Source organism: Lepisosteus platostomus, chromosome 12 (assembly GCF_059453375.1).
Source record: "Lepisosteus platostomus isolate fLepPlt1 chromosome 12, fLepPlt1.hap1, whole genome shotgun sequence".
In the NCBI taxonomy this organism is placed as follows: domain Eukaryota; kingdom Metazoa; phylum Chordata; class Actinopteri; order Semionotiformes; family Lepisosteidae; genus Lepisosteus; species Lepisosteus platostomus.
This window is the reverse complement of record NC_142622.1, coordinates 37,975,475-37,995,329: the sequence shown is the minus strand read 5'-3', so window position 1 is coordinate 37,995,329 and position 19,855 is coordinate 37,975,475. Positions and strand designations below refer to the sequence as shown.

At 35.0% G+C, this 19,855-nt stretch overlaps 1 protein-coding gene across 5 annotated transcripts in view; it reads left to right on the top strand.

Moving 5' to 3' along the window:
- fhod3a (formin homology 2 domain containing 3a) overlaps window positions 1–19,855 on the top strand; it is a 244,989-nt gene that overhangs the window by 109,088 nt on the left and 116,046 nt on the right. For all 5 annotated transcript variants that reach the window (XM_088601865.1, XM_088601864.1, XM_088601869.1 and 2 more), the window contains exon 4: window positions 16,917–16,984. In XM_088601865.1, coding sequence (XP_088457991.1) covers window positions 16,917–16,984 — 68 coding nt within the window. The remainder of the gene's footprint in view (window positions 1–16,916; window positions 16,985–19,855) is intronic.

Sequence of the window (19,855 nt, the reverse complement as noted above, 5' to 3'; positions counted from 1 at the left end):
ATAAGCTACTTCTAGATCTGATACAATTACCAAATAAAAACATTACTGAGCCTGTATTGCTCTTTTCTCTTGCTACTGTATATGAGATGTTCACCCACCTGTACTTTATTCAGATTTTACTATAATAAATGAGAGGTTCATTATAATCTTTAGGTAGGCAGATATCTGCTGTATCCTTGATAAGACTATGCATTTCTTAAGATCAGTGTTTGCAGTTCAAATACAGGGCATCCAGGTGCCCAAAGGAATGGTTTTGTGATTTAGCAGGACAGCAGTTATGCTGCTTAAGTGAATTGTTCCTGTGTACAGACATAGCATGTGCTCCCTTTTTTTTTTGCAGCCATGAAACAAGGAGCCCACCCATGCAGTAACCCAAAGTGGGGGTGTGCTTTAACGAAGGAACACAGACATGAAACAGGAATTAAACATTTGCCCCCTTAAAAATTCAACTTACAAAGATTTTGAAAACAAACAGAGAGCAATTTATGCTCGTCTTTTAACTTAAATGGGATTCATCATTTCCTGCTGTGTTTTAGTGGAAGGGATTCAACTAGCCTATTTATACCACTTAGTTGTCATTGTGGTTTCGTCTAAAGGAAGTTATTTGAAAAATTATTAATTTATACACAGGACATTGTATGGTGTGTATTATGTAGAGGTGAAAAGCCAGTATTCTCTAATGTTTACGAGGTCATTATTCATTTAGACATTAAATGTAAACTCATTTTATAACATTTTGCTCTAGAAGTAGTCTGGTTTATTATCTGGTGTTCTGCTTCAAGTGTCTGATACTCAGAAAGTCTAGTAATACCAATTTGTCATTTGAGCTTTGCACACCAGATTTCTACTTGTTGGCCATTAATTTTAATATTGTGATTATTTATATTATCTAGGGAAACTTACACCTTACAATCATTGACAGCTGCCTAGTTTTATTATATTTTCATCAGATTCACAGTAGTAGTTTGCTTTTACTGTACATTTGTCTTCTTAACTTACTTGCACTCACTAAGAAAAGAGTGTACTGTACTGTATTTAAGTTGGGTGAGAAGATAGATCTAAAGTATTTACCATCACAGTTTTATGTTGCTGAGGCATGGCAGTACTCCAATTCTTTTCACACTGCTATGTACAGTACATATGCATAACAGTCTCTTTGTACTAACAACGTTATTTGTGCCTTTTGTAATAGATTTATTCATAGTAAAGACATTTCCAAGCGCCAATTTGTTTTCATTTTCAACCTAACCTCTGAATACTGCAATCACTTTGAGTTTGGGTTGTATCATTACCTCATAAAGATTGAATTTTCCAAGCTGGCTTAGCACTACCAGAGCTGGATGGGTTTCAGTTGGTCAGCATATCATTAACCTGCTGCTCGTTAGTGACCACTAGGATGTGTTTCTTAAGAATTCTTCTTAAGAAAATCAAAGTTGATATTGATTGTACAAGAACATGTTACAAGATATAATATAGAATGGTCTATTAGCAAAACAGGAGCCAGTACTCAGAATCTATTTGTAATACTTTTGAGGCCAGTGTAGTCACCGTGTTAGTCATCATGATTTCAATCAAGAGAAACCATACCAAGAGAAGGAGATGTTGTTTTTAGCAGACCAGGTTATGTTAGGCCAACATACTGTACCTAACTGTAGAAAGAATCCTGGATATTTTTAAAAGCTGGAAAAATTACGATATCACAATGTCCATCTGTTAGATATAACACTTCTAGAAAAATAGTATAGCTTTCGGCACACTGAAACCCAATTAACTGGTAAAACAAACAGTACAGGGAAGCTAAGAAAGGCATATCCCATTGCCTCTGGAACGTGCCTTTTTGAGAGGTTAGCAGACGCTGAATGTGCAGGAAAGGCAGCCATAAGGAGTGGTCATATCATGTCTTTGAGGTATCTATCCTTAGGGTGTTAAATTTACAATTGCCAGAAGGAGATTTAAGGAAGTGATTTTACTATCAGTGTTCTGAACCTTTTCAAAAGTGACATTTAATTAGGTAATAAAAAATAATTTTGCTATGTTGGATTTTCACAGGTTTTATAAGCAATCTGATGAAGAAAAACATCTTCAGATTAAACCACTCTGGCCAGCCATATGGGCTGAGTTGGAATTCCATTGAAATTTGAAATATTTCTGTTTTCATTTTCTTTAGCACATACATATATCTGAATGGTTACAGAAAGCTGAGAAAACAAGTGATTGACATGAACATTGTTATGTCCATTCAGCTTTTTCCCAAGTGAAGAAATTTGGAACCCAGCAAAAATAAAATTCCTTTTCTTGTGGCTTAGAGGGATCATCTGCTTCCTAAAACCCAAGACTACATCTTCCTGACATAAATGTTACAGATATCCAACTGTACATGACTTTGGGATTATCAATTTTCATAGGATGTTATGTGAAGCATATTGTTAATAGTGTATATGTGAAGCGTATTGTTAATACTGTATATCAGTCCTGTATTGTATTACAGTAGTCTTGCCAGTTTAAGTTTCTTTTTCCAGTACACAGCATTTTGTCTCAGTAACAGACTCCTTTCCCTAGTAGCCTGCAGACTTGTTTATCCCACAGAATTTCCTTAATGACAGCCCTGCTTACATTTCTAAATTATGACTTTGCCCTGGTAGCAGGGCACAGGGATTCACTAGAGATGGTTCTGAAAAACAAGAGTAGACGTATCAGCGGTTACTGCTCATGGCAATACCGGTCATTCCGGAGTCCACCTGCTCGAAGGATTTGTTTAAAACAAAAGCCTTTTTATTAAATAAAAAAGAATGGTTATATTTAGTGATTTATTCTATGTCAAGTGACAGTCTGGATAACAACATTATACAATTATAAGTATAGAAGTAGATATACACCAGATAATTTTTAAATATTGCTGTTATTATAAGTAGTAGTGTTGGTGGCTATAGTTCGGATGTTATTATAATGATGTGGTTTACATCTTTATGAAGTTTGTACTTGACTTAAGCATTTTGACTTTAATATACGTGTAAACTTGTAAGCAAAGTTTACACACTTTAAGTTTAATCTTGTTGTGGAATTTATACAGTACTGTAGATTCTGTTTTTACTTCCAGATCAGTTCAGGCTTCAAGGGGATTATTTTTACAATGAAAGCATTAAAGGTTTGATGGATGCCCTTTACTTTATACTGCAGTTATCATCATCTTATTAAACCCTGTTAGTTTAGTGGCAGAATCATTGCAAAGCTTTAATGACCTGTGTGAGTGTTCATATTTGTGAAAGTAATTTGAAAGTTCAGAGCACATGAATTGAATTGCAGCAAAGTGGCAGTTCTCTTCAATATATTTTTTAGCTGTCCCTACAGAGTAAAATGCAGCTTCCCAATGCCCAATGGTATGGTCATTTAAGTTGAGCTATTTGTCATTCAAAACATTTCTTTAGGTTCTACTGTCAACATTGGAAGAAAAAATCTTTAATTTCACCATTGAAGTATATATCATTCAAAACATTTCTTTAGGTTATACTATCCACATTTGAAGGAAAATCTTCTGTTTCAACATATGTGCTTCATTTTGTGGTTTTTGAGGGATAATTATTTGATAGTTTTATGACTTGAGAAGCAGATGGTTTGTCATCTTCTCAGTTGTGAAGGTTTAGACAGTAACTTGTAGTTTATTTTTATACACACCAAATTGTAAAATGTATATTTCTATATTGTTAATTGTTAAAGAATCATGTTGAAGCACATAAAAAAACTAAGAGTAATATGTTTGAAATATAATGTTTGTTATGTCAGGACCCATAATGTATCAAGATCACAGTATGTTCTCAAGGATAAGTCTTGTGTTTTTAAAAAAACTCCTGAAATTTCTGGTAATCGGTACTTTTTTTTATTTTTTGGGGTTTTACTTTTTTTGAGAATTTATCCTTCAACACATATGTCCCAGAACTGAAACCTCACAAAACCTCACCTTGACATTTTGAGGGTCCTATGTATTGTATCTTTAAATCTTAGCGAGCAAGCATAAAAGATTGAAAATGTTTTATTTCTAACATTTCAGATAGTTTGTTGAACCAGATTTCATTTGTACAATGTCAGAAGTGGATGTTTAAATCTTAAAATACTTAAATTATGAATTACAATGTGTTATTGATAACACACCACATACTGACATGATTCAAACTGTGCTTTAACCCAGCAATATAACGTTATGTCACCATCATTGTGCAAACTTGTCAATAAAAATATTGAATACCTTGTTGCCTAAAAAACACTATAATAACACCTTTTATAGCGTTTTTAATATCTATAGAAAGATGTAATTTATGGAAGATGTTGCATAGGGTCTCAAGCATTTGTCCCAGTGAAGGTCTGACAATGGCTTTTGACAATAAATACTTCAATTGAACAGTAACACAGTTCCACAGTTAAAATGTTAAGTGTGACATCCAGCCATTTTCCACTTTGCTCCAATGCAAAACTTTCAAGTTCAGCTGTTAAAAGCAAATGATGGCTTACCAAAGCAAAACCTCCCCTAATCCACAGAGCCCTGTGTATCCTCTTGACTGTTTGGAACTGCTGAATTAGGGTGTTTTCTTTTCATATTTTCCTTCTCTGAAATCAATTATCAATGTTATGGTTTAGGGGGCTGGCACAATGCCTAACTCCTATGATTACTTGGCAAAAGTGTCTGGGCTGTGTGCCATCTAGGTCTCCTGGAAAGGCATGCTGGGAAAATAAGAAGAAAGTGACGTGTGACACAAGAATGTATTGTTCCAAACTGGAGTGAGTCAGAGATGCTCTAAGTTTCTCCTTTGCTTTTAAAAAAAAAAAAAATTCCCTATTAGAAAAGAATGAACATGGGTTACAAACTTGTAAAATGTACAATACAGTTTAATCTTATGTAGCTGGAGAAGCAGTCCATAAAAAGAATTGCACTGAAGTACTAGAGATTTGATAGTTGTGATACAGTAAGTTATTCCATCAGGGGATTTCTATGGTATTGTCTTTGAGTGCTTTACACTACCATATTACTGCAGAAAAAAACGATTTGGTGCTAAGACTTGTTTATGGTAATTATTAAAAAAAACTTGGAAACACTTTTTTCTTCAGTTTTATTTGTACATATCGGTTTATTATTGTTCATTATATTTAACTATGTTTGGCCTCAGGCAGCTTCTTGTTACAAGTCAGGTTTTAATGTAACAACATTTTGGGGTTTTGTTCTTAAGTGTTTGGCGAATGCTTTCATCCAAAGCAACTTGCATTTTTACTGATTTATATAACTAGGCACTTTAGTTTAGTAGAGTAACTGGATCAAAGTACTTTGCCCACAAGGGGTACAACAATGTGTGGCATGGTGGCGCACTAGTTAGAATTACTGCCTCGCAGCGCTGGATCCCTAAGTTCTCTCTGCGTTGGGTTCATACGGTATATTCTTCTCAGTTTTACACGGGTTTCCTCCGGGTGTTCCAGTTCTGTGCCTCTGTCCAAAGACGTGCTGGTAGGTTAATTGGATTCTGGGAAAAATCGGCCTGGTGCGAGTGTGTGCAGTGTGTCTGTGTCTGTGTGTTTTCTGCAATGGACTGGCATCCCATCCAGGATGTATCCCACATTGCTCCAGTTGCTTACTGAGATTTGGCTCCCCTGCAACCCTGAATTAGATGAAGCAGATAGAAAATAGAAAATTATCCTATTTACAGGACCAGAGCCTTAACCACTACTCCACACTGCTGCCTTAACACCTTTGTTATTAGAATTAGCCTTATTCAAGAGCAAATACGTACAATATTTCTCTGGATTCAGGCAAAGGGGCTCTATATAACATCATTTTCTTTTTCTTTTCCCGGTAGGCTTTGTGTCACTAGTATGCAACAATATTTTTTATTAAATTACTCTTTTGAATAAACTGTCTGTGAGGAGATTTTTCCCTGTGCAGTTAATCAAATGGTATTTTTCGCTATATTAAAAGTATATGATGTGTTCTTTATGTGCATGCAGGATAAGCAGCTGTAAGAGAGTTTCCTTTAACTGGTGACTCAGTTCCACATTTTTCTGCTGGCAGCTACATAATGTAATTGTCTGCCAAATTGTCTGGCAGTCCACGTTGCTTTTATAAAACCTTGTCTATAATCTGGAAGGGAAAATATTGAAAGAAACAGAATCACTTACTGCAAATATCTACATGTTATTTCATCAGTGTTAGCAATATATACTTTTCATATTACAGTATATTACACAGGTTCAAGAACGTTTTTGAATTGATGACAATTCTGTCTTTTGGATGAATGGCTGAAGTAAGAGTAAGGCAGCAATGAACCTGTAAAGCCATCGGTATAATGAGTGTTAACATAAAAGTGAATATTTATCAAATTTACCTTTCCTGCCTCCCAGTGTGGATGTGTTTTCTGTGGAGGGGTTACTAATTGTGCAGAGCTAAGAGAAATGTGGGGTTTGCCCAGCCTCCCTAACATTGTAATGAATCAGTTTACCCACAATGGTGCTAATCCCAAAATTTAATCTGGTGAAATTAAAGAACCATGTCATGATCAGCAACATTGTGGGTGACATCTACAGTATATACAGTAGGAATCTAGGGAACAGGTAAAGGTATATTATATAGAATGACTGGTGTTCATAAGAAAAGGTTAAGAACATGGAAGTAGGGCACTGACATCAGCAGTAGAAGACACCATCTCCCTTGGAAATGTACAGTTAGCTATTTCATACTTGGAAATGTATGGATGAAATACTGTATGAAGATATAAAGTTATTAGAGTTGTGATTGTTTAGTAAGTGTGTGGGTCTGTAGTCATAAGGTATCATTACAACACTATGCACTGTGGAGGCTTGGAAGTACACTCCAATTGAGAAATACTGGTCAGGGTAACATACTGTATATATACTGTAGAGTGAGATAGTAAAAAGACCAGATCAAACTTTTTTTGTTATTTTTTTTACATCCCTAGAACATTCTAAAAAAATAATATGCTGCTTGATTCAAAAAGATAAATAGTGAAATATGCATCATGAGATAGTTTGTAAATATTTGGAACTGCAGCCTGGAGAAGAATGAAACTGCTACAGTAGGTCATGTTTTTAAATTGTGTTTATATATAGAAATGTGGGAGTAAAGAGAACATCAGTCTCTCTTGTGGTAAATAGCAATAATGGATGGACAAAAACAATATATTAAAAATGAATTTACAAGGTTCCTTTCAATCTGTGAGGTGTTTATGAAGTACAATATGTATTGAGTATGTGTTTCATTTGTATGCCATTTACAGAATATGCCCTCGGGTGGAAATCAAATCCTACTCTAAAATAAAACCCGCTCCACAAAAAGGTTGCCTATAGATTAAAGCCTGTGCAGGCATCATGTGTTTCAAAGCCCTGCGAAACCTTAACTATTTGTTTTCAGTTAACAATTTCCTTTCATAGGCCTTGTGTTTAAGAGGTGAGGTTTATGTTGTGTTTACTTCCTCAAACCCTGTCTCAGTACAGGAAAATATTCTTGTAATTATTCATGTTTGATCTGTGCTTTTGGGAGGTCTGGTTTGCCCCAGATGACTTCAAGAAGTTACTCATCCTATACTGCCTGCGGTGCTCCTGCCATTGTCTTTAATAAAAAAAGGTAACAAATAATTTTCACTGTAATAGTACTCAGCAGGGTGCATGTGAATAAATTACTCAAATTATATTAAATGACCTGAATTGAACACTTAATACTTGATGTTGATTATAAATACAGAAAGGGTGCAACAGTGAAATCTTAATAATACAGTACATGATATTCACACTACTATGTCATATTCTTTGAAAAATGTTTGTTGAAAACTAAAAGGTACCGAAAAAATCGAATGAATACAACTTTCTTCACTTAACAAGGGAGAAGAAACAAGCAGAATGCTTATAGGTTTAATTTTTCTCATTTTTGTGAATATCATTTTAAATTTAAAACCAAATGCTTTTACAGGGTCAAGAAGTTAAGCCTCATCAAAAACTGAAAAGCGGAAAACAGCCAAGCTTGTTAAAATATGGTGGAGATGGTAATCCACCTGAGTTAGTTTGGTTTTGGTTATGATAACACTCCAAAGAATGTTGGTTCCAGTTGGGCTCAGAATTTTAGTTGTTAGTTTTGAATTTTGACTTTTTTCGCAAGCCTGATTGCACTAAAGCGGACTTGTTTAAATTTAACCCCAGAGAGTAGACTGACTTAATCTTAGTTCAGGTGGGTAGCTGCCTCAGCATGTGTAGGCTGCAAAGGAACAAGTAATAGGTTTATTCCATGCTGAAACGAGAAGAAAGAAAACACAACATTTCGGCTGTGGAGCCTTCTTTGGGTGTCACCCAAAGAAGGCTCCACAGCCGAAACATTGTATTTTCTTTCTTCTCGTTTCAGCACGACTTAATCTTATAGACCTGTAAGCCGAAGACATTGCTCCAGCCTGAAGCAGCATTTCCGGAGAAGACAGCTGCTTTAAATACAGAGGGGTAGTCCCAGGTGTTCATTTTCGTTATTCCTGTTTTGAGCCAAACACCAGATATACTAGTCACAGCTGTGGAGTGGTGGCTCCCAAGAGCTTGCTCAGCAACACCCTGGCTAAAAATGATGTGGCATTTGACCCCTTGCTGTGAAATGTTGCCATGCTTAACAACAAACTTGATCTTCTGTGTGGGTGGGATTTGTTACTTACTGACCAAGCCCAGATTTGTGCTACAATCCTATAGTCAAAGGCAAAATGTGTCACACCCTTGTGTAAAATGTGTTGTTTAATAAGTAAAAACAATTATCATACATTATCACATATTTTGAGTTACGGTAATATGCTAAAACTATACTAAATTAGAGTCCATTCTTTACTTTTGTTATTCCGCTTGTACAGAGCCTTGCTCAGAAACCTGAGTGTTCAAATGGAAACCTCTGAGGGTAATATAAAGTACAGTAAATGTAAAAAAACTGAAAAATGTTGATTTTAGAAGAATTTATATTTCAGCAATGTAAAATGAATCTGCCTCAGCTATCAGCATTCTTTTTACATAATGTATTATGCACCACTATATTAAAAACACACCCTTTCAAAGCTTATTTTTTAAAAGAGCAAATTGAGTTGTTAGATTATAGTACTACACATCTGTCTTACAAATATACAAAAAAACAACTATAATTAAAGTTTGAAAGAAAAACAGTCTGTTAAGTATGACTTAATTGAGAAATACTAAAGCAAACTTTTAATTTGTATGGGATTCACAACAGTGTCATAGTCCTGTTTTTATTTATTGCACTGAAGTTTTATTATTTCGGTTGAAACATAATGGTCATTTATGCTATTGCTGTGAAAATGAAGACCTTTTCGGTCATATATTTTGTTTTTCTCACATCAAAGCCAGCTAAATGTCTTCTTTTATGAGTTGTTTGGTAGGGCCTAGTTTGTGGTCTTAGGACATCTTTCTTTTTTGTGCATTTCTGTAAGCTGTATTTAAAAAATAAAAGAGTGCCTGCCAGCCCAAATAAAAAAGAGAATAAATATCTTTTTTCCATAGACATTTTTGTTTAACTTTGCTTGTCAAGGAAACAGCAGTCAGATTGGCATTGTGTTTGTGTCCTGCAATATATTCTGATGGAAACTTCCTGGGCTTCAAAAACGCAAGCATTGAATATTTATTCATACTAATAAAATATTTAACTGCGTCTCTTTTAAAGTCATTTTTGTGAAATTCTGAAATATATTATTACATTCAAACATACTTGCCACATAATTGTAAAACCGTCTTCGCTAAAGATAGCTGCAGAACTCAGTGCTGGTCAGAATGCTAATGTGCTGTATGCAGGGATTCTGTGAATGTTGCTTGAGAATAAGTGTGAGACAGGCAGGAGGTATGACAGCATATATTGGACATGACCTGGAAAACGCTCCCATTCTTATTCACTGCTAATGATTGCAAAAGCACACACACCCACCACTTCTGAAACTACCCAAGAAATCAGATGGAAAAGTAAATCATTAGCTTAACACTTTTTGGCTGCTATAATCCTTGTGCTCTGGAATGTTAATGAGTTCTGTTGGTTGGCCATGAAAGAGAAAGTGGAGTGGGAGCTGAAGTAGAGCAAGGTGCCTATGACAGTTTGACTGGCATTTGACTGACTTGCCTGGGCCCTACTTGTTTTGGCAATCACAGACAAGAGAAACATAAATATTGTTACTTGGTGGTAGATCAGTTTAACACCTGGATAAATCAGAATGTCTTTCTCATCTCCCACTCGTAGAGATTGTGTGCTGTTGGTGTGGTCGTAGGGATCTCTCTAAGCCAATATATGAAATAATGCAGAGTAGGAGGCAGTTGCTTTGTTATTAATGAAGATTTTAGCTGTTATCCGTTTGGTCACTGATACATTGAGCATTTATGTACTACAGGTATATCTATTAATATGTATTTTTAGTATTTACAAATTGGTTACACATTTACAATTGGTTATTTTTTCGTTTTGTGAAATACAGTTACAGTAAATTCCATTGAAGCTACATGCTATACATAAATAAATGTATAAGGCTATACTTTACAATATTAGTTGAATACATCATAAAATCCCCTGGAATTGTTCTGCTCTCTTACTCTTTCTCCTACACACCAGTAGAAGGCTCAGTGGCCAAAACATTTTCTTCTATCTTTATATCTTTTTATCTTTCACTATGGAATTAACTTCTGTTTGTTTGCAGTTCTCACACTGACATACTGTAGCTCCCCACTCAAACATCAAACAGAATATTTGTCTTTGTTAATTTCAGAATATAGCGTGTTCCATATTATTGCAAGCCTAAAATATACTGAAATGCAAAAAATGCTATTATTATTATACTTTTGTATTATTCAGTATATGATTCTAGATCTCTTTTTAATGTAGATTTTTAAAATATACATAGAAATCGCTGGAGCTCAAAATTGTGTACTGTAGCATGAAATTCAATAGGTCACTTAAGAATGGTTATAAAAAGAGAAGGACATTTTCCCATTACTGGAAATAGATTGCTTTATCTAAGAATAGGAGTGTTAACCCCAGTGACCTGGCTTACTTTCACCCTAGATTTGCACAGTCTAAGTTCCTAATGTTCGCCCTTAATTCAACCATTGAAGCAGTTTCTCACTTCTCCACCTGATCTGCTACTTAGTGCAGCTATTGGTGTAGAATGACGACTGCTTGTCAAGCAGCTGCACTTCAATAGCAGATGAATTGAGTCCTTTCTAATGTACACGTAGCTCTTTGAGATGTACAGTAAGCTTTTACTGTATATAAATGGGATGGATCATTATTACTGTTATTGTTATAATCCTGTTGAATAATTATTGTTATTGTTATAATCTTGTTGAATTACTGCTGTACTTCAGCGTCAAATGTGTTCCAAAAATCACCATAACAATAAAATGTACAAAAACACTTTAGAATAAGGACATAAACATAATAAGTTTCAAAATAAAACTTTCAGCGCCGAAATGGAAATATGAAAATTCCAGATGATGAAACAAGCAACAGATCCATTGCTTGATGGCATTGGAGCAGCATGACACATTCATCTATTTCTAATCTGGTTATTTGTTGTGGGGATTAATTCTAACCATATAAGCAAAACCTTGTATGAATATGTGGTACAAGCAAGAATGCAGTATATATTATTTTGTACTTATCAGCAACAAAAATATAGGTATAGTACAGTATATGCAGGTCAAACATCATAATGCAGACTTACCTCCTGCACCTCAAGATACATATTAAAGTTAAGGCCCCATTTTCCTTTATTGAAATTATTGGTTTTGTGCTATAGCTGGAACAGAATGCTCTGACCATGTCAGAATCCAAAATGAACTCTATGCCCCATTCATTTGAGGTTGTGGAAAAAAAAAAAACGTGAGGTCTTTCTCTGTGCCCTGGAAGGGGGAAAAAGAACTACCAGAGTTGTATGTTTTTCCTGTAATGTACAATTCATTTGTCTTTGTTGATTTTATTTTGCTTGAGGTAGCACAGTCCTAAGACTTGACAGAAACTCAGGAGGGATGACTTCCTTTCAACAAAAAATTATATATATATATATGCATTCCGTACACTTATTTCCTGAGGCAAAAGCCAGACTGACCAATGGGGATGTGTGTCGAGTTCAGCCACTGTGCTGTATATATTATGGAGTTAGCTGGTACAGATGGATGACAGAGGACTGCATTTGACTGTCTGTTTTCAAAGTTCAAGGTGTTGATCTATAGCATTAACCCAATTCTCCTCTTCCATCATTCTGTGGCTTAGAAAAGCCACATAATAATCTATTTTTTTAACACAGTAAATTTCCCTCATTGTAACAAGTACCCCAAGTACAGATGCAGCCATTCAAAGTGCGCGGTACAGACACGTACCGCAGGTAATTGGCTGCGGTATCGCGTATCATGACGCAATATGATGGGGTGCGTGATTGGTTGACCGACAGGGGCACTCGTGGTCCGTTGGTCTGTCGTAGAAAGACTTACTGTAAACGTCTTTACTGTGCCCGTTGTAGATATTGAATTTTACCACTGAAGGGAAATCTTAGTAGCTGAGCATAAAAAGAATAGGAGCATACTGTAACGCGTGTGAAGGCCATAAACGATATTAATTTTGGAACATAAACATACAGTATATAGCTGGTCTTGGTACTTTAAAGAATAAAATACACACCAGTATTCCATTTCTCCCTAAACATTTTAAGCTTCGAAGTCTTTAACTAACGTGATACCGGAGTCAACAAGCATACTTTTAGAATTTGATTAAAAGGGAATATAATATGGAATCGCGTATCTAAAGAGTTTATGTTAAAGCCTTGAAGTACTATACCATACAGGTAGCTAGAAAAGTACAAATAAAGCACAGGGTGGATCTCAGCAAAACCTGTCCTTAGGGTCCTTAGTGTGCAGCAAGGAGAGAAAGATCAGTAGAAGTTTTTTTCTATATGGTCACCAGTAATCTTGTGCAATCTTTAAACACCCTGTCCACGGAAATACACAGTATTGCAGATGGATAGTTTTTGATGGCTCCTGACAAGATACTTAGGATACTTGTTCAATTATTAAGAAAACACAAATAAGTTGGTTTGATTTAAAGCTAAGCTTTTGTAATTAAAAAGACCAAATTGTACTCCAACCCAGGCTTGTAGGCCTGGACTTGTGGACTGCCTTGTTGAGAAAAAATACTTTTTTTCTTTGGTTTTGCTCTTTTTTTACTGTATTCCATGAGACTTTCAGTCACAATGCATTTGAAAATGACTTCAAAAACTGAATAGGTCTTGCTGCCACACAGCTGCCACACACTGCCACACAGTGCTCTGTTTGTGTCTTCTCCTTTGTGTTGCAATACTTAATCCTTATGTGTACATGAAAGGCTGCTCCTTTACTTATAAGAAGTAACTTTAAAAACTGTGAATTAATGCTGAATTGCAGGATTGCATTTAATGGTTTTGAAACAAAGCTTTTTTACCTATTTTCACTAAATATGTTCACTTTCTTGAGGAAAGAACAAGTCATCTTGTCTTCTGCTGTAACATCCAACAGACTGTAGAATTCACTATGCTGTCAGAATTATAAACAGAGCTGCCCAACAGTGACACACACTGGCAGGGAGATGTCAGGAGAGCTATAGATTGGCTTAAGTGGTTCTCTGGTAAAAAAAAAATAGTGATCATCAAACCTTTGACATTGGTTATCCCTTTTCTCAAACAAATTTCACTTTTGTTAGAATGTGCATTTAATCATGTAAACACCTCTTAAAAACAATATGTTTTCATTTTCAGATGTTAATTTATTTGCACAATGTAAGCTTGTGCTTTAAATATACTGTAGTTTGTGTTTTTTTTCCATTATTAACTTTTTTCCCATTATGGAAACATCATTGCAGTTTGCACCATTTATATGTTCTCTCTTACTATTGTACATGTTAGCTACAGTACAATCAACTATGATGGAATTTCTACAGGGTGTTGTGTGTTCAGCAACATGGGTGGGTAGTCTTTTCCCCACTTCCACTTCCTTAACCCCTGTCACTATCATTGTTATCTTAGTTCAGCCATGTCTGTATAGCATAATTACTGCATAGAAATAAAAAGAAGTTTATTGATTGCTATCTTAAGTAATATCATAATAAGAAAAATGTAATTACCTGCAAAACTATAAGTAGTTTCTAAAATGGTATTTTAAGCCAATAATGACTTCATTTAGCTTCTTAAGAGCTGAGCTGGAATGAAATCCTGTTGACAGTAGCCTTCTGGGACCAGGATTGGACAAACCTGTTCTAAACAGTCTATCTATTAATCAGTTAAAGCAATATGTCTCTAATGTAAGGCGACATTTGTATCTTTTCTGTTTCTTTTTCTGTAATCACTTTTGAAATTCAGTATCTATGTAAACAGACATCAAAATCTCATTAAATTATAGTTAGCTTTTAAATGTGCTTCTAAACCAAGTCCACATTACTTGTGTCTTGAAACTTAGCATCCATTTCTGATATCTCTATTTTTAATGGATGGTGTTTTTTGCAATTTGGTCATTTTCATGTTCATAGTGATCCTGTGACAGATATAGAGTACTAAACAGTTAAAGTTGTCTGTTTCTAGCGTGATCATTAATATAAAATGTACTAATGTGAGATCTCTGTAGTAAACAAATCAGTATGCTTTTGAATTACTTAGAAAATAATTATAATAATAAGTTATGTCGGACCCAAACTAAAAAGTACTACATACCTGTAGGTTGTGTAAGGGACTGTTCCAGAAATTTCTAGATCCAAAACCTTGCTCTGTGTCTCATAATTAAACCTGAGGTCAGAATTTGCTCCATAATCCTGGCACCTAGCCACAGACTCCCTTGCAATTTAAAAGTTTCAATGCTGAAATAATTCGGTACAACAGTCATAGTATTAATTTAATGATTTTAGGACAATTGCTAGATAAAAAATTGTTGTTTTTGTGGATGTCAGTTAGCCCCTGCATTTCACAGTAGGTAGGGGAGATCATTGTAGTGGTCTCAATTGATTAAACTTTATTAGAATTATCAAGAAAGGTATAAATCGAGGAATAAACTTGTAATTTAAGGACTTTTAGAGGTTTCTGTACTGAATTAAGATATAAGGTGTTTGTGATATATTTTATTTTTTAGCAGTTTCATTTAATTATGAAGTAATTACTTCCTGCATGAACACCTACATTACATGTTTTTACTTCTTTGTTGGGACGTCAAATTGACTTGCATATTATTTTTAACTGATATTATGAATTCTGACAAAATGAGACTATACAAAGAGTAAAAATACATCTAAAACAGTCACTTTCTATTTAAAAGGAGAAACCACTTCCACAAAAAAGACATTTACATTTCACTGACATTCCTACATTATCCCTTAAAAAAGAGTTGCTATGTTTATGAGGAACATTTTCTTTCCTCACACTGATAATAATACATGCCCACACACATAATCACCTCAACTCACACATACTCTCACACAGACGTACAATAGTGTACAGTACAAAGAAAGAGTCTAGTATCCTGAATAGCGGTCTTAAGCCAGGAGTCAATGTACCACATGTACTTTTTGTCACCATCTATAATCATCACTGTCAGTGGAAAGCTATCCAGCAGGTCTGGTGGACTATAGCAGAAATATTCAGGCTTTAGCACGAGATTACACAGGCTCTGATTGAAGGTGTTCTGGCTAATGTTAGAAAGAGCCACATGCCAAGGTGCCTCTCTGCCAAAAGAATTAGTGCTTCAGAAATGGATAAGAAAGCAAATATATCTTTTAAAACCTTTTCCCTCTTGGGTTTTATTGCACCCTTTTATTTTTAAAATGAAAACTCAGGCTTTCAGCACCTGAAATATAAAAGCACAAAATTTACAGAATTGTGTAATTGTGTGTTTTTTCTTCCCCAAAAATATCTGGAGCATGACTCTTACCAACCTTAAAACACATTTTACTCTTCACTGAAAGTGGAAGTGATGCTGTGTCAGTGTCCACTATACAGAAAGATCCTTCTATTAAACCATTTCTGTATGAAGCCTCTTGTCTATCCTGTGTTTCATTTATTCTGGCCTTTATAGATGCTGTTTCAGAATTATTTCAAATTAAGTGTATTTGGTGGCCATGAACACTTGACTGAATGAAACAAGCACATACTTCAAAGACTTATTGGTAACACATCAGCTCAAGGGTTGCAAAAGAAGTCATAAATGTATTGTAAATTAAGTTTATATTGCATGTTTATATATTTAACATTCAAATAAAGCAGTATCAATATTTCTTACAACTGTTTGCAACAAGATTAAAAGCAATTTAATATATTGTTTGTAACGTTACGTCAAAGACCTAAACATACGACATATTTTTATGTGGAACAAAGAAGTTTGAGTCTCATCGCCTGTATCCAATAGGCACAAGGCAGGATACACCATGGATGGGATACCAGTCCATCGCAGGACAAGCACAGACACAAACATGCACAGACTCACACCAGGGACTGTTTTCCCAGAATTAGCCTATACAGTAGTACCCGTATGTCTTTGGATTGTGGGAGAAACCCTAAACACCTAGAATAAACCCAAGCTAATATGGGGAGAACATATAAACTCCACACAGATAGAACCCTATGTCTGGAATTGAACCCAGGTCTCCAGTGCTGTGAGACAACAATCCTAACCACTCCACCGCCATGCTGGTCAAGAATAATGTTCTATTGAAATTTTTAAAGGTACTTTAAAAATGCTATTTCCTAACCATCCTGATAGCTGCTCTTGAGAGACAACACCCTTATACCACTTGCAGTACCTTATTTTTATTTCTTGGCTTGTATTTTATCTCACCAGAAATGTGCTCTAACCTCTGACAAACTTTGGCTAAATGTGACTTTTTTTTTCTGTCTCTCCTACAGAAAAACTCTACAACTCAAATGGCCGGGAGCTGCGAAGGGCTCTGTTTTCTCTGAAACAGATTTTTCAGGTAAAATCAGTGGGGTGTTTGCTTGTATAGGCAACACCTTTTTGAAACACCCTCATTGTCAGCACACAAATGGCTTGGGGCACTGCAGGTCTTTAATGTGGTTATACAGGGAAAAACCCAGGGATGAAGTAAAAATGTCTAATGTAATATAGCTTTAAAAAATGTGTTTACCTATCAGAAACAAATTTAAACTTGTTTAAATTATTCCACATGCTTTTCCAAAGAGCAGAAATAGTATTTGCCATACATTTTTAAAATATAAGGTAAAATATTTTTAAAAAGTTAAAGATATTGCAAAAGAATAATCCTCATTAGCTTTGTTAATGCAATCATAAGTCGTTAAGCATACACTTTATCAGATATTGTTAGCATGCCTTCTACAGCATTTTGAATATTTGTTGGTACAGTACACAGACTCCCATTCCAACCATAAATGCCGATTGTTCCATTTTTCAGAGAGCTTTTAAAATGAATCTGTTTTTTGTAATGCCATTTAAGTCTGAGTATCAATTGCCAAAATAAATACTTATCTTAATCCAAGACTAAAATAATTTAGTTTTAATGCATTGGTAAATTGTCAAGAAGCACTTAATTCAAAACTGAAAAAATAAAACATTTTGTTTCTTTAAACTTTTTCTGTAATGCTTTTTGTATCTATTGTTGGCGTGTTTCTTGTTCTTTCTTGAGACATAAAACATTTTTGAAGACAATTATTTGAAGTAAAGATACGTTTTTAGTATGATGAGAAATTTACTCTAAATATACCATGCCAAACAGCACATGCCAAAAATGTGATTAGCATCAAAATTCTGTCTTATAAAATGTTAGAAAAGAGAGGATAAAAATAGGTTCAATTGAAAAATATCTGCTTATGAGATAATGTAAAGGCGGAATGCACAGAATGCTTCAAAGCATACCTGACATTGTTGTGTACTTTTTGCAAACTCAGAATTAAAGGAAAATAAACTAAAATCTCTGTTCAATTACTAGCAATATTTAAATTTGGGAAATTCCAAAAGTAACACAAATAATATGTTGGTAAACGTAGTTAATAAATATATCTTTAGACTTTTTGATGTTATGATTATATTGATTGTTTAAAGTAAAAAGGCTTAGGTAGCTAAAGAATTGCATTAAGTTTAATGCCACATGAAAGTCCTAGATGCTTATCCTTTTCCTTTCATATTTAAACTTGATGATTGAGACTTCATTGGAGTCTTCAGTTTAATGTCAAATATGTACTTACAGGGAAAATAAATATGATTGATACTTGCAATTAGTTTCTGTTCATGTGTTAATAAACAAATGACAATAAACTGTTGATAATGTGCAGTAGGTTGCCATTTATGTTATTTAGAAATTTAGTGTTTATGTCTTGAAATGCAATGGTATGTTACATATGAAATGTCCTTAGAACAGTGTACTATATAAGTTGCAAAAATTGCTCTAGAATACCTACATTATCAGTTATGGAGAACTGTCTTGATTGCCAATTAACATTAGGATGTAATTTCATTAATCATTGGACTCCACCAACCAGTAATTGAATAGCTGAATGCTTTTAGTCATGATGACCTCCAGTTGCTGCCTCTAGTTTCCTATAAAACAGTGGAATGTGAGGAAAGAGATCTTGTAAGCGATGGCAGGAGGTAGAAGAAATAAGGTGATGTAGAGTTGCCAGAGATTATCAGATTTTGTATAGTTCCCTGAAACCAGCCCATAGAAAGTTGCCCCTCTGCTGGTTCCCTGTGGTTCATGTGGGATGGTGTTTATGCTCAGTTCCCCTCCCCTCTGAGGCTGAGGAAAGCAACACTTTTAAGATTTCTACACACAGAGAGCTAACCAAAACTGTTTATAGTTTCTCTGGTGTGTATTTTCTAAAGCAAAGAAAAAGAAATTGCTCCGTTTTCTTCCTCCAGGCTCCTTCAAGTATTTGCAGTGATGTCATTGCTGCCCAGGTCTTTTTGTTTGTTGTTGTTGTTGTTCAATGACTGATGAGTTCATCTGGCACCAACTCTCGATGGTTAATTAGTTTAAAGTATGCACTGGAAAGGCCAGGACCTTCTCCGGAAAGAAAACTGATTGATGACCCCCCCCCCTACATTGACAAATTTTAAAAAGGGGTAAAATTGAGGCAGCTTAAATTATTAAGTTGTCGACAGGTGTGCGACCTGCAGGTGGTTTTATCATTAACAGCGAACGCCTGGTGTTGCACACAGTGGAACTGGGAGACAGGGGGCTGTCAGCGATTCACTACTGTGTACTGTAAGACTGTAAAACACAAAAACACAAACCCAGTGTTTCTCAGTATTCATTTGCAATGAATTAAATTCCCAAGGGGAAGATTTCTAAGTTTATGTCAAATACATATTGCTCCATATATTCACTTCTCCTCCTTACTTGACATATTCATCTGGAAGGTTTTGCTCCCCCTGAAATAAAATAGCAAACTGAAATAGACCCTTACCATCACTGGCTGATATGCCGTTTTCCATTAGTTAAGCTGAAAAGCTCATGGTGTCTGGCTTCTGACCAGTATAGTCCGCCAAAAAAATTACAGTATTCTATAGCGATATAAAATGGTAATCAATTATGTTTAAAAAAAATGCAGCTTTAGAAGACAGCCATAAGAGACTTATATGAAGACATCTGACAAATTGATAGCTTGTGGCTTTGTAACCAACAGGAAGAATACATTATAGTTCAATAATAATAATAAAAATAATAATACATCCTTTGGAATGCTGCCACTTTGTGTAGCATGATCAGTATCTTTTTGTACCTAGGTTTAATTTTTTGGTGTGAAAAGGTGAGATATTGTATCCCTTTGTTGACAGTTGTGCTTATTTTTGAAAATCCCAGGCCTTCCTT